General features: G+C 44.0%; 1 protein-coding gene across 3 annotated transcripts; it reads left to right on the top strand.

The window, feature by feature from the left end:
- The first annotated feature begins 242 nt into the window (after nucleotides 1–242).
- On the top strand, nucleotides 243–1,084 carry LOC119770609. Of its 3 annotated transcripts, XR_005278910.1 has the most exons (5): nucleotides 243–495; nucleotides 552–658; nucleotides 715–834; nucleotides 892–970; nucleotides 1,032–1,084. XR_005278910.1 is itself a non-coding variant. In XM_038265828.1 (2 exons), exons 1-2 carry the CDS (start codon nucleotides 301–303, stop codon nucleotides 609–611), a joined length of 255 nt encoding a protein of 84 aa, XP_038121756.1. In that variant the 5' UTR covers nucleotides 243–300; the 3' UTR covers nucleotides 612–707. The 3 variants fall into 3 exon arrangements, 1 of the variants encoding a protein (XP_038121756.1); XR_005278909.1 differs by having other exon boundaries at nucleotides 243–658; nucleotides 715–970; XM_038265828.1 differs by lacking the exons at nucleotides 715–834; nucleotides 892–970; nucleotides 1,032–1,084 and having other exon boundaries at nucleotides 552–707.
- Nucleotides 1,085–14,998: the final 13,914 nt, after the last annotated feature.

The following is a 14,998-nucleotide window of genomic DNA, read 5'->3' as shown; positions in this document are numbered from 1 at the left end:
ATGACAGCGTTCTAGTAAGAATATTTTTTCTCTGCTAGAATTCTGAAAGAATCCTGCGAGAACGCCGTGACTGGGTCAGAGTGTTGTTGCGTTTAAGATAAATTTATGCCTAAAATGTAGTTTTTGCCCATAGTCGCCGTAAGATGTTAAGTTCAGGTTACACTAGTTTAGCTACGTAATAGTGAGAAGCCCAAGACTCGCTTGAGAATGCGCGAAGAGCCTGAGATTTCCTGCAGTCGGCTGCACGCTTGCCAATATTTCCGACAACTCAACAAAAAGGGAAATCCAACCAGCACGACCATGCCACGTCGTACGATCGAACAGTCGCCTGCATACACCCATCGAGAGCGGAGCCTCGCTCGATCGCGTCTCGCCAGCCGACATCAGCAGCTCGCCGAGCCGGATAAATCAGCGCTCGGAAACGGTAATTTACGTAAGGGGCACGAGGCCGGACAGGACGGCACGATACGCCGCAAAGCCCGAACGAAACTACCGGTAAGTCGTGGTCGAGGCGGACAATTGGCACACCATTTAGTTGTCGCATTTCCCAGATTGGCAAGCCGTCCAGCGAGCGTCCCAAAAGTGTCTGGTTCACCTCACCAAGCTCGTGACGCCAAGGTCGACGGCGAAACACCGCCAGCCGCGTTTGAGGCCCGACGTGAGTGCAGAAATCGAGGTCAAGCGGACAGCCAATCATTAAATCTCTTTTCCTAGGCGCACACGGAGGCAGGCCAGCGCCGTGTCGAAGGACGAGCCCGATCTAAAGCGGACGCGCGAGGCAAAACTCGAGAGTGGAGGCGGCAGGAGAGACGCATCGCATGCCAAAAACCACAAGTAAGCGAGGCATTGACAATTGACGCTGTACTTCCACTAAGATCACCCTATTCACAGGAGATTGAGGGTCACCACACACACGCGCACGACTGAAGCGAGATTCAGTGTCAAGGTCACGCCGACGAGGAAGCAAGTCGTAAGTTAGCTCCAGGCAGGTGGTGCGTCACCAATACTAACAAAGGGCTCTCTTTAAACAGTGAGAACGGTGCTCGAAGCACGCGGAACACCACTAGAGGACCTGAAGCTAAAAGAACGCCCCGAACCGTACGGGGTAAGATTGAGCCTGAATCAAGGAGTAAGCACATGGAGCTGACGACTTTTGTTTCCACAGGGCGTTTATACACCGTTTGCTTTGTGCTCGAGGGCCGACCGACTGCACAGGTCGTGCCGCGGCAGTTTTGTCAGCGAATACCATCGGCGGAGATCGAGTAGAGGCGTCGAGAAGAGGCCGTCGAAGTCGCGCGGCGCAAGGACACGGAGGATGCCAACGTCGCGCAAGCACGCACGTACGCAGAGCGCGTCGCGAGGACGCGGAGCGCGTGGTGCGAACGCGACGCCGAGGCTGGAGCACGAGCTGATCGACGGGGGCCAGGACGTGCGGCTACGGCATGGCGGCAGAAAGCGCGCGAGGACGGGTAGGGATTAGATGGGCCCATCTGTGAGTGAGTAGGAAGACATGTGTTGTCCATTAGCGTAAGAAAGCAGGGAACAGAGTTTGGCAGGAGTAACATTATTATGTAAACTACTAGAATAAAACATGGCAACTTAGCTCACACGCACACAACTACTTTTAGTTATTTTGGCTTGCTAGTCGGGAGCGTCAGCGATTTCGCTCAGCTGAACGGTTCCCTATCAACAGTGTGTTGGCGTTCTGTTTAATTATCAAGGTCAGTCCACACTTTTATTTCCCAATCATATTTCTGTGTACGTTTTGCGCTATTCGTTTGTTATACTTGAAATCATTTTTTCATTTATCAGCTGACTGAAATTTAAATGTTTTGTGTGAATCAAATTTTTTTATTTTCATAATAATTATTTTAACATTATCTCATCAACAGAGAGCGAGTTGTGGCGCTATAACCATGGCAAATAGTGTCCAGGGCATTTGTGGAAATACAATGTCCCATCCTCGAGGGTCCCGGAGCACCAAAACTTCTTAGCATGGTGCTCCCAACGATTCATTGCTCTAAAAAACAGGAACGTGAGCGGGGGATCCCCACGTTTCTTCCTCCCCTGTAGATTCAGAACTGTATTGCTGTTTGAACATTCGTGTTCAAACTCAATCCAATTCAACGAATCATCTTTGCGGTAAACTTTACGCAGTTGGCCTGGCCGCTTTAACGTTTTGTGATGTTTCAAAGCAATTTATTGCATTGGGGCACTGCAAATGTTAATAATGACAAGAGGATGCTAGGCGTTAATCAACCCAAGGCATTTTCCAGGATGCCCTCGAAAGACTGGCTGCGCTAGGGTTAGATTAGATTAGATTAGACATCATAAATCATGTAAAATTACCAATTCTTATGTGTACAATCTGTGATCCTCAATAAACAATATTGTCAACTTACTTCATTTTGAGTTAGTTCTCGCAAACGTTCTACTATTTGTTTTCCTTTTTTTGGTCTCATCAGCAAGTATATTCCAGCAACCTAAATTATTGAAAGGAAAAAAAACTCCGAGTTAGTATAACCATTACCTGGGATGACAAAAAACTCATATACAGTGAGTCAAAAAATTGTCCGAACGGAAACTTTTTCATAAGTAAAAGTACATAAAACTCGACTAAAGTACCAACTTTCATACATCCAACGCGGTAGAATGTCCTCTTGAAGATCCACACCGTCTTTGCAGACTGATTAACAGCAACACGCAGAAAAATCAGCCTGTGTAAGGGTAGATTCAACAAAATATTTTGCTGAATATAATCAACAAAATATTTTGTTGAATATAATTAACAAAATATTTTGTTGTATCAGCCCTTGAATTTTGTTGTTTCAAATCAGGACATTGTTTTGTAACGAAGCGGTATTTTTGTAGAATCTACTCTCGTTTTTGTTGATTAAAATTAGATAGAAAGTCCGTTCAAATCCGATTTTTGTTGCAACAACTTTGATTTTTTGTTGAAATTATTCAGATTTAAGTTTCAATTTAAAGCGGCATACGCACTTCGGAAGGAATCGGTCAAGAAAAATTTCAAATGGGCAACAGCGGCAGAGTAAGCAAGTCAGAGAGGGTGAAGAAAAGCCCCAAGAAATCGTTCCCTCTTCTTTGTTCTGCTGTTCGTAAAGCTGTTTCTTGACCCCTTTCCTTCCGATCAGCGTACTAGCCTTAAGGCTAGTGAATTAATTAAAACAACAAAACATTTATTTGAAGTAATAGTTTCCGATATTAATTGAAATATTTATTTTTGATGAAACAATTTATGAAACAGGAATGATTTCAGACTGCTTCTTTAAGCGTTGCATCCGTGGTTGCATCACATTCTGTCCTTCGGCAGTTTTGCATCCCTTGCACCCTCGCTTGCACCCTAGCTTGAACTGCACCTGGTGTTGCCGCTGCCATGCCTTGAGACATCAACAAGGAGTTGGTTAAGCTGCCACAGCTTGTTGAATCTGTTATGTTCTCAGTGGTCTGAAAGGGTAAAAAATATCAGAAGGGCATTGGTTGGTGGCACCGTTGAAGATGCTTTTGAAGGCAGCCGGATTGATCGAAGAGGTCACTGCTCGTTTTTTCCGTCTCGTGACTATTTGCTTGGTGTACTTGGGTGGCGGCTGAAAAGTCCCATTTCTTGAGCACAAACTTCTCGAACCAAGCGAAATTTCGTCCACGGCTGGCGGACAGGCCAATAATCGGTCAAATCACGCGGACAGTCAAGGTAACCGAGGCAGGGACCGAAGAAAACGGACCCCCAAGAAGCAACAATTTAATTTTGAGTTGTTTCAATCGGATTTGAGAGTTATTTCGACAAAAAATCGTTAAGTTATATCAACCAAATCTTTTGTTGATTCAAACAGGCCTGATTTTTTGCGTGAACTTAGGGGCAGTCAAAGCCGCTAACCACTACTCCACGAGGACCTCCAAACCTAGTAAATTTATATGAAAAATTATATAAAAAAATAATAATAAAATATAAGTTTATGAAGTTTTATGTTGTAAGAGCCTCTATTGAACAAGTTTAAACAATATTGTTTTTGTTTTTGTGTGTTCAACCAATCCAATATCCGTAGGTCGGCTACGAAATTATGGGAAAGTATAATCACAGAGAACAGATGTACATCTTGGTTCTAACTTGTGTGTAAACCGTGTAAACTAAAAAAATGCGTTGCATACAATCTTGCATCAAAGAAATTAGAGTGTGCAGGATACGCTTGGCAGCGCCACCGTCGCGGCTGAGAATACTTGACCTAACAATGGAAAAGGCTCAATAGAGTTATCTACGTGCGCATGTATTGCGTGTATGTACACGAAAAAGATTGAGGTTAAATTTTGTACCAGCCAGCAAAACAAATGGCGTGCTAGTGTGCGTGAGAGCGGGCTTAGATAACTCTATAATTTCGAAAGAAAATAAATGTTAACCTTGTTTAAATATAAAATTCACTTCTGTATAATTCCAGTTGACTAAAAATAATGCAAAAATGCAATAACATTAACAAAAACATAACAAAAAAAAAATCATTCAAAATGATTTTTCAAGCGACAACTTAAAATAGTCCCTTTACACATGTTATGTCCGATTTCGTTTTGTTTACCTTCTTTGGCGCGTAAAATTGCAACCCTCTGATGAAGGGCAGTCAGACATTGGTCTGATGTCGTTCGTACGGAATGTTTTATGCAGTGATTAGATGGTCCAACGTTCTGCTACTGTAGGCCATCATGATTTTGGAAGTGGCGCTATCTAGGCGGATGGTGCACACCCTAGCTCTTTTCAACGTATTTTGGTTTGAATTTTTACACACGTTTTTCAGTGCTGTTTGTTCAATGATATACATCTGTTCTCTGTGGTATAATCTGTATCAGACTTGGTTTATGCTGATACAACTTATCGCAGTCCCGGACATTAGGTGGTGTTAGGTGGCCTCGCGCTGCTTCCAATGACCCATTTCAGAATGACAGAGCTCCTTGCGGTCCAATTCCGAGGTCATTGGGCATTGTCCGGCCGCGCCTTTTTTGCACTCTATTTGTAGCTGTAAATCTTACTAAAATGTACTGTACGGTAAAACTAGTCTGCTACTAAGAGCCAAAGGCTCACTGGCAAATAAAACGATTAAACTAACTAAACATAGAGCAAGAACCTGACGGGTCCTCGACCTATCTTTAAACTTCCAATCCCATAAGGCAAAAATGGAATCAGCGTGTATTTAGTGAAGTTCTCCGCAGATATTGAACTGGTAAACGTGTTGACCAGAATATCCAGAGCCGCTACTCTAGAAAGGTTTTCCAGCTGCTTCTTATTAGGTTTTACAGCGTGACGTCACGAGCGCGCACGCACACACATTTTCGCTGAGACACACGTGCAAAAAATGTAAACAGTGCAGCCGAACTGTCAAATTTATTGAACAAGTTTCAAAAATATTTGTTCAAAAATACATTTTTTATTTTTTTTATTTAAAGTTTTCGAAAAAACGATCTTTTTTGGAACAAACCCATAAAACAATCCGGATTGTCCCAGAATCATATGTGGTGGTCAGAGTGTTATCCTCTATCTAGAGGGCGACGAGCGGGAATTCCCGGGAAATCGACCATTTTTAGACATCGCGATTTTTGGAAAAATTGGTTGAGACTCCCGGGAAATTTAAAACTTATGAATACCGAAGCAAAATTATATAAACTAATCAGAAAAACGTTTGAAAAATTAGAAATTGTTTTGACACTTGATGTTCAAGTTTGAATAAACCAATGTTTCTCTAATCTTCTTATTCAGAATGTGTAAATTTGAACTTATCGAATATTCCAATAACTATAATTTAAAAAACCCAAAAAATATGCACCCCAAAATTTACCTTAAATCATACATATCAGTTATTGTTTCTATTTATTATTTCTAAGAGGGAAAGTTCAAGATAAGTAAAATTTACACATCCTCTCTCGAGCATAGCAATCCTCTTAATCTAGTTTTTTAAATGCTAATTAAGTTCATTTTTCTGTATCGAGGTAATTTTCTTTTTCGATGTCAATAAGTTATTTTGTGTTTCGCATCAACCTCATTTTTAAATAAAGGTCGGTCTTAAGTTCAATTTTGAAGGAAATTGGACATGTCCGTGATCAAAATTTCGATTAAGATGTTTTTTTCTATCTGTATTGCGCAATTGAAAACAGCCCTATTTTTTTTTTTTGAAATTTAACCTCACCATCGTATTCTTCTGCCAATTTTACATAAGAATCACTTATTGACAGAAAGGAATATGTTTCGTTCCAGAGATATCGAATTTTAAAGTTTTGAGTATTTGAGATTTCCTAAATCAGCTTCATTCGCCGCATCTGCTAGAAGCACATAGGCGCGCTGTTCAATAATTATTACCTGGTGTTCTTTCCAGTTTCCAACAGTGTTGTACATAAAATGTTTGTCTAGTTTGCTAATGATAATTTGTAATGAATCTTATTTCAATAAATAACCAGGTAGAAGTTATTGATCAGCGCGCCTGTGTGCTTCCCAAATTGATCGGGTGGTCTGATTTGTACAAAATTCGGGATTCTTGCATGTTTTGATAGTATCAACACTGTTGATTCAACAGCCCTGCCAAATTTGAGCAGGATCGGAGAGGGTAATTTTCAAATGCTGTTCCGCTTCAGATGGAATGACCCTGATTAGAAACACATGTATCACTTTTCTATATAAATTATTAAAACTATTGAAAAAGCTGTGCATCAACTGCATGGCGGACAAGCACAGTCCGGTAAGTTGCAAACAGCGTTCCTGCAAACTCTGCGGAAGAAGACACAACACTCTCCTCCATCGAAACGTTCCTGAGCAAGCGAAGAAGCAGTTCAACAGTACCGCTCGCAGCAATCGTCAACTTCCGGTCAAGGTGAACAAGTTCTACCAAGCACATCAGCCTCTTCTGTCCAAACTCTTGTGACGTCTCGGTCTAACCGGTCTTCCACGCGCTCAGTTTTCCTCTCGACTGCACTCGTCAAAGTCGTCGGGCCAAAGGGTATTTTTTTTGAAATTAAATATGTCTTTATTGAACTTTCTTATAATAATTACATTTCTTTTACATGCTAAGTGGTATGGCTTGATGCTCTTCATCTTTGTTTTATTTTTCGTTTTATTATTAACTGAACACATTTATTTTATTTACTTCAAATTGTTTTACATTATTGCATTGAATAGAATACATTTGGGTACAAAAGAAAAAAATATATACTTTAACAACTAATCCTAACTTAAAACTAAAAAAGTAAATTCATTGAAATATTCAAAATCATTAGAACGAGTAAACTACGAACTGTATTTTAAGATGAATGCTCCAAGGGTTCTTACTTGTTCCTGGCGAGTTTTACACCCACGCAGTGTTGTTGTCATCTCGATGAAAATGTTCAAAAGTCCTTGTGGTGAAAACAAGTCACTACTGCCTTCATCCGTTGATGCTGGTTGGTTTTCCCTCGGTTGTTGACTGAAACCAGGAGGTGTTGTATTCTCTGTAACTTTTTGCCGCTGATTCAATGGCAATGGCTGCAGATTTTTTTTCCGAACAGATCCCGTTCTTGGTGACGCCAAAGCAGGAAAATCCACGTCCGTGAATGTTGGTGGTGTTTTGCGACGATTTGGTTGGTTCCTCGTCGTCGCTTGGTGCCGAATTTTTACAAACTCGGCTCGTTTTAGGCAGCTCCGATTCTTGGTAGAATGGTCGCCGCCGCAATTGAAGCATTTGGCTTAGATGTTCTCGTTGATTGTTTCGCAAGCTTTAGTTTTGTGCTCACCTCCGCAGGTTGCACAACGACTCTTGATGAAACAGTTCCTTCCACCATGTCCAAACTGCAAGCAGTTCGAACATTGCGTCACGTCACGGTGCACTGGACGATAACGTTCCCAAATCACGATGACGTTGAAAATTGCCCGAACTGCTTTCAGCTTAGACGGCGTTGTCGATCCTTTCTCGAGATGAACCAGGTACAGTTGATCACGATACTTGATGTCCTCGTTGTGCCTCGTCATCTTAAAGACTTCGATCACGTTCAACTTAAGAGTTTTTAGCTCTTCTTTCAGCACACTCACATCCATGTCGTACAGTCCACGGAGGACTTGTTTCATGGGGCGTTTACCTGGATCGTCATCTCAAACGTAGTTGTAATCATTTCTGGTAAGTAGCAGAATTTTGAGCGCCCTTGCTCAAACTGCCTGGCTTTGCAGGTAGCCTTTCGGCATTCTTTAGCTTCTTCAAATCTGCCGATCCTGCTGGTGAGGACCGCCTCTTTTTCTTGCCGTGAGGCATTTTTGCACTTTTTAGCAATTTTCAGGAGCTAATATCGAGGAGTACCTCATTGATTGGTGGTCCACAAAGGAATGTGCCAAAGGGTAAAACCGCAGTAGGTAGAGTTCTTCTCGACAATGCTTCTCAACCCAACCTCATGACGGAGCGCTTCCGTCGCATCCTGAATCTGCGGAAAAAAACCAATCAGCACGGATCTGTACGGAGTTGGAGCTGAACGCAAATCAGTTGCCTACTCGGTGGTCACCACCGTGTGTTCCCAATTCAACAAATACCGATCGGTCCTCGAGATTCTCGTCCTCCAAAAGGATAAAACCGATCTCGCGACATCGACATCGAACCCAATCGAAATGGTCATCGGCAGCGAAGTATTCTTCGAGCTTCTGCGCAAGGGACGCATGCGCATCGACGACGACAAGCCAATTCTCCATAATTCCGTATTTTTTTGTCTCGTCTCCGGCGCGTTCCATGGTACCAGCGTATGCAGTCGACTCGTCAGTCATGTTACCACCATGGAAAGTCTGGAGCAGCAAGTCGCACGTTTTGGGAAATCTGCGAGGAAATCTACACGACAACGTTTGATAGTAATTAACTATTCTGAGGTTAAATATGAGACGAGCACATGGAGTCCCTTAGGGGGATTGCCCGGTCCGTGGGGACAAGTGAAGGTCTTCGCGGGAGCTAAGCTGAGGCTACCGGGCGGGTTGCAGTTGGCGGATAGCTACACGCTCTTGCATGTTTACACTGCTGAGCACCCGGACCAACAGCGGGAATCGATCAGGACGTGGTGGAATTCAACTTGGGCAATGTTGTTGTTGTTGTTTTCCCGCAAAAAGCCACACCAGTCCGTTAAACCCTTCCGACAAAGCGAACGAATGCCACTTTAAGCGTTCAAAGGCCCTTACTTCACAAACCCAAATCCAAGATGTGCAGCCATCCGTGTCGAGGGATTCATGACTAGGAGGGTTTAAAACAGCCTAGTCGCTAACGGTAGCCTGTGGGGCAACAGGGCGCACCCCACAGTATTGTAGCCCTTAGCGCACTATGGCAGGGCACTGGCGCGGCGGACGGTGTATTTCCCTAGCGACTTGTGGGATTCGGAACATGTTGACAAATTTAAATAATTACAAGAACGAGGTTTCCGATGCACCGGGTCCTCCTCCCAGCCTGCCTTAGTAGAACCGGCCGTCGCGATGGCACACTGGCTTGAGAGTTCAAAACAGTGCCAGCCGATCGGACCTGTAGTTCCCGCGTTCCCCTTTGGAACGCCGGGGGAATACAATGACGAACCTGCTAAGGATTCCTCCAAGAGAAAACTCGGTAGAGAGTCAATCGAGGGGGTTCCTAAGCGAGTTAGGTGGGGGTCAAAGTAATGACCAAAACCGAACGTAGGAGGAGAGCTCCTGACACCGTAGACAGTGTTGAAATACGCGCGCGAGCGCATGTTGAGCTAAGCGACCTACTCAAGGCAAATAGTAGGACTAACGTCCACTTCACCATTGAGGAAGTCGATAAGCTAAACGATTTCATACAAAACGCCGGCAACATCCGGAACGACATCACAAGATCAGGTTTGTCGCTTTCGGTGCTGGCGCGTCATGCGGAGTAGCTCTGGAAGGAGCTGCGATCGAAGTACAATGTCCTCGTAGAGGAGGCTAGTGCGGAGAAAGCGGCGAGGTTGTTGTTGGAGCAAAGGGTGATCACCCTTGAAGCCCATAACGACTCTCATCCTTCCATTGAAGTAGAGGATCAGGTAACCCCTAGTGAGTTCCAAGCGCTACGGGAGCAGAACGCGGCGCTCCAAGCCACGGTTGAGGAATTATCCAAAACCATCACGGAGCTCGCATCTGCTAAGTCTGCATCCGTTCAAGTTGGCTCACCAGCGAAGTGTCCGCACTCCGCGAGCAGAATTTGGCGCTCACCGCCGAGGTTGCAACCCTGAGAGAGACGGCCGTCACACCACCTCCGAGTGAGTCTCAATCAGAGGCCGAATCGACCCTTTTGTTAGAGCTTGCGAAGGCACAGCAAGAAATCCTCTCCCAGCGCAAAGACCTGAAGAGCCTTAAAGAGGAAGAGACCAAGAGAAAATTGGAATCGAAGTCTGGAAAGAACAGAGGCAGAAACCAAGGAAGACAGAAGCAAAAGCAGGCGAAGGGTGGCGTTAAGAACGCAGATCCCAAACCTGCAGTTCCCAACACGTCTTCAGGTAGCCAGGAGCAGGGCTGCGGAGTCGGGTCATTGTTCAAGCGACTCCGACTCCGACTCCGGCTTTCTGAGATTAGCCGACTCCGACTCCGACTCCGGCTCCGGCTTTCAGCTCCAACCGACTCCGACTCCAACTCCGACTCCGGCTTTCTGAGATTAGCCGACTCCGACTCTGACTCCGGCTTTCTAAAAATGGTTGGCTCCGACTCCAACTCCACATATTTTTAAATGTTTCAAAAGTTAGATAGAAAACATTGATAAATAGAATTATTTATTAGTTATTGTAACAGAAATCAAAAAATATCTCCAGTTTTAAAGACATTTTCAGAAGAACAGTTTGGTAAGTTAATTTGGATTTATTTACTTAACCTCAAATTTTCATTAAATTTATTAAAAGCTGAAATATTAATTTGTTATGTTTTGAATGATCATTAAAAGAAAGCTGGCCTTAATGATCGATTTACATTTACATTTGATTTGCTAAGTTTCCTTCCTTACGCTACCTTTCCAAAAATATTTTTATATTATTTTATATTTATTTTTTTAAATTTAACAGAATGAGAAAAAATTACCGGTAGAATACTATTTTGAATTTGATTATTTTAAATAATATTTTAAACATACATTGAAATCCTATCATTTTTGTTACACATTTTTTATCTTGAAATTATATTCTGTCCTGAAATCTTGAGATTTGTTTAACGATAATATGCGACAATATCAAAATAGTTTGCCTAAGGATCAACATTCTCAGAATTTAGGAGAGAAATAGTAAACATTAAGATAATTGATATATTTAACATATTCAATGATTATTTAAAAATTAGTTGCAAGTTTTTTTTGATAGGTTTTTGTCAGTTTCAAATATTTTAAGCGCGACACTTTGATTTTTTTGTACTTTGTTATAAACAAATTGTGTATGTTTTGTTCCAAGTAATAGATTGTAATAATCGTTGATTATTTGTTGGAAGAGTTTTACTGACAGTGATTTTTTTTATTTCCATAAATAGTGATTATTATTTTTTTATCTTTTTATGTACCTAGTAACCTTTTTCCTGAAAATTGATTTACTTAAAACTTCCAAGACATTCGCTATCGGGGTATAAGATGACTGTGTGTGAACTTTTTTCAGAACTGAAAGAACTGAATTAAATTTGTATTGAAAGGGTACATACATATAGGGAAAGGAAGCAGTCAAGAATCAATTAATTCTACTACAAAACCAATATTGTTTTAAATTTTTGAGTTATGATGATACTACATACTTGGGTAAGAGTGGATTTACAGGTTATCATTTAATGATCATAGATCTCTAAACAAAATGAAAAATGGCAACGCAGCGACTTGAAAAACAATTAAACATATAAGAAGTTTTGTGAATTAAGCGGTTTTATAGCAAATATTGAAAAATAAAAAAACATATTTTTGGTTGAATTTAAGATAACTCCGACTCCGACTCCAACTCCGGCTTAGCAGAAATTTTCGGCTCCGACTCCGACTCCGACTCCAGTTAATAAAATTTAGCCGACTCCGGCTCCGACTCCGACTCCAGCTGATCGAGTTTTGACGACTCCGACTCCGACTCCAGGTCCCCAAAAAGACCCGACTCCGGCTCCGACTCCGACTCCGACTCCACAGCCCTGGAATTCAGGAAATCTAACGGTGAATCACAATCCAGGCTTTGCAGGAAATGGTTGGGGCAGCCTTGGCCATAGCCTCTTGCCCCAATATTAACCCGGTTGAACTGCCTGCCGATGTCGAGGCTGCTGCTGAGGCGCCCGCTACTGCGGAGGAAGCCGGATCCTGTGGTGGAGTCAACTAGTTCGGAGCAACTTGCTTATCCTTCGTGAACTGCTGCTCAGATTGCTGCTGGTCGTCCTTTTGGCCTTTTGGTGATGTTGGGCCACTCAATCTTTTTCCACAGTTCAGTTTCTGTGGTTCAGTTTCGATATAAATTTAACGGCATCATTTTTTGAAACCTTTGCCACTTTTTGCTTTTGTTGTTTGGCGCAACTTAACTGCGCCGTGGACACGTTCCCCGCGGATGTTTCCAAACGCCCATCGTGGGGATCAATTCTGGTGGATTTGAATTTATTTTTTCTATTTCGGCGGTCACTACTGATGTTTTCGTGACTTGGAGTATCTTGTTGATGATGGTGCCAGGTGTTCGACCTTTTGGAGGAGGAGGAAACTTCGATAGAACTTGGAAGCAACGGGAGGACATGTGATTTGATCTCCGTCGTCGCGATTGTAGTGCGTCGTTGCTGGTGCTGCCGCATGATTTGGCTCATGAAGTTCTGCCATTGGAAACGGAACTGATCCAACGTCATCTTCGGCCACCGACGTTGATTTTTTTTTTGCATCGATCAGCAACAACAAAATTATTTCGGTCAGCTGTTGATGTTTACAATCGTTAAGGCTTGATTGTCTCACGCATACACTGACATGACATATGACAGTAATGGGTTTGTATTGGTATGTTTGGGTTGCGCTTCGGCATCAGCTCACCAGGCAGCGCTGGCGTCGTCGTGATTTGGTGGTTTGATTAAGGACGATGGATTTCAAAAATAATTTGTATGGAGAGTCACGTCTGTTTGTCTGTGGTGTTACAATCAAGCCTTTTTTTAGTGAAGCGACAAGCTGCCGAGTTTATTGGTCCTCCCCTCACACAACCTACAACCACTGAACACCCCGTTCCGCCCCGTTCTGGAGGAGCTACCAAAGTGAAGGATGTTGAGGGTTGCTGATGGTGTTGGTGGTTTTACAATGGTTTGTAGGTTGTGTAGTTTGAGGTGTACAGTTTTGGTCGAAAATATGGTGATTGGGTGCCGAGTTGTTTGAGCCTATCAGTTGTTGACATTGCGTAGGACTGGGTCCATAAACATTGATCCTATTCCCTTCGCTAACAATAAAACTAGCTTTGCTTGGTATGAAGTTAACTTCAGGAGCTTTTGATTGCTGGTAGCTTTCCACAGAAAATTGAGCGTCGGGAACGATGCGGTTGATAGCGGTAGATGAGAAGGATGCTGTTGGTACGGCGTGGATTAGTGCCTGTGGCGCAGTCTGCAGCGGCTGCATAATCAGAGGCGGAGGCGGGGCCTGTATTTGCGGCGGCGGCGAAACCAGAGGCTGGAGCGAGGGCATGGTTTGCAGAGACTGCGAGGAAAGCATGGACTGTCGTGGCATAACCAGAGGCTGGAGCGAAGGCATGGTTTGCGATTGAGGCGGCGCCTGATGCGTGATATGCAGCAGCTGCGAGACCTGCGATTGCGGAAAATCCGCCTGTTGCGACGTAGTACCGACTAGTGACAATTCAGCGGTGGCTTGGTGAGCAGCAAGGGCAGACGGAGCGGCGGCTGGATGAGTGGCCACTGAATGAGCAGCGGCGGCGGTGGCGGCTTGATGCTGAGGTGCGATTGGTGGAGTGGGGCTGGCGGAGCAGCGGCTGGATGAGTGACCGCCGGATGAGTGACCGCCGGATGAGTGACCGCCGGATGAGCGACGGTGGCGGCGGCGGCACTGGCAGCTTGATGGTACTGAGCAACTGGAGCATTGGAGCATTCAGCAGTACGAGCGGCTGCTGTTCGTTCAACATCCAAAGCAGCCGCTTCGAGAGCAGCTTTTGAAGCGACCCGCAGTAAAAGATCGGTGCATTGCTGCTCAGTACTAGGTCTTACCTCAGCGTCTGAAACGTTAGGAACTGAATTACTTGAATCGATCGTTTGGTCAACTGGAACATCAACTCTCAATATTTTGTCTGGTTGAGGTAAAGATGATCTAGAGGAACTGCTGGATCGTGGACATTTGTCACCGTTCATGATGGGTTCGAAGATTTCGGTGATGTTCAGAGGATCGTAGTTTCTGCTGGGAAACTCCATATCGAGGGCAGATGGACGAGCAGCACTGCAGAGGGTCAAATCGTGGGTCCGGAGGGTGGTACACGCGCGAAAGGGGGGGGGGGGGGGAGTAGTCGATCCGAGCGAGGTACCACTGGGGAGTCTATGACTCGGGGGGCTGGCCAACAGGTTTGACGGTATGCCACTTGGCACTCAGCACCACGGTGCTTCGTGCGGCCAGTCCCAACCACTTCACTACACTTCACTGCAGGTTCTTGTTCTTGCACCACACTCGCTCGGATCCGTACGACGGTGACCGGAGGGACCTAACTCGGTTAGGAATTTTTAACGTGTTGTGGTGTACGTCTAACCGTCCGTGGTGCTGTCACACTCCGATCCGTATTCTTTAGGCTTATTGGTTTTAATTTGTTTGTGGCACTTCGCTGTTTCGTAACCAATATTTTTCGTGTAATTTTAATTAGGATTTTTCAATTACACAAGCGAACTTTGCAATCACACATTCCGGCTAGCTCAATAAAAACCCAACAAAGCAAACATTTTGGCTCACATGCTTGTATTTACCGTACCAAAACCCGACGTTGCCCCTCGGGCTTCGTGTTCTTTACCGTAGCCTGATCTTTCCTAGCAAGCCTTGATTTTCTCTTAATATTTAAGCGCGAGACATGCGCGGTT

The sequence above is a fragment of the Culex quinquefasciatus genome, chromosome 3 (genome assembly GCF_015732765.1).
Source record: "Culex quinquefasciatus strain JHB chromosome 3, VPISU_Cqui_1.0_pri_paternal, whole genome shotgun sequence".
Lineage (NCBI taxonomy): Eukaryota > Metazoa > Arthropoda > Insecta > Diptera > Culicidae > Culex > Culex quinquefasciatus.
This window is presented reverse-complemented; position numbering and strand designations above follow the sequence as displayed.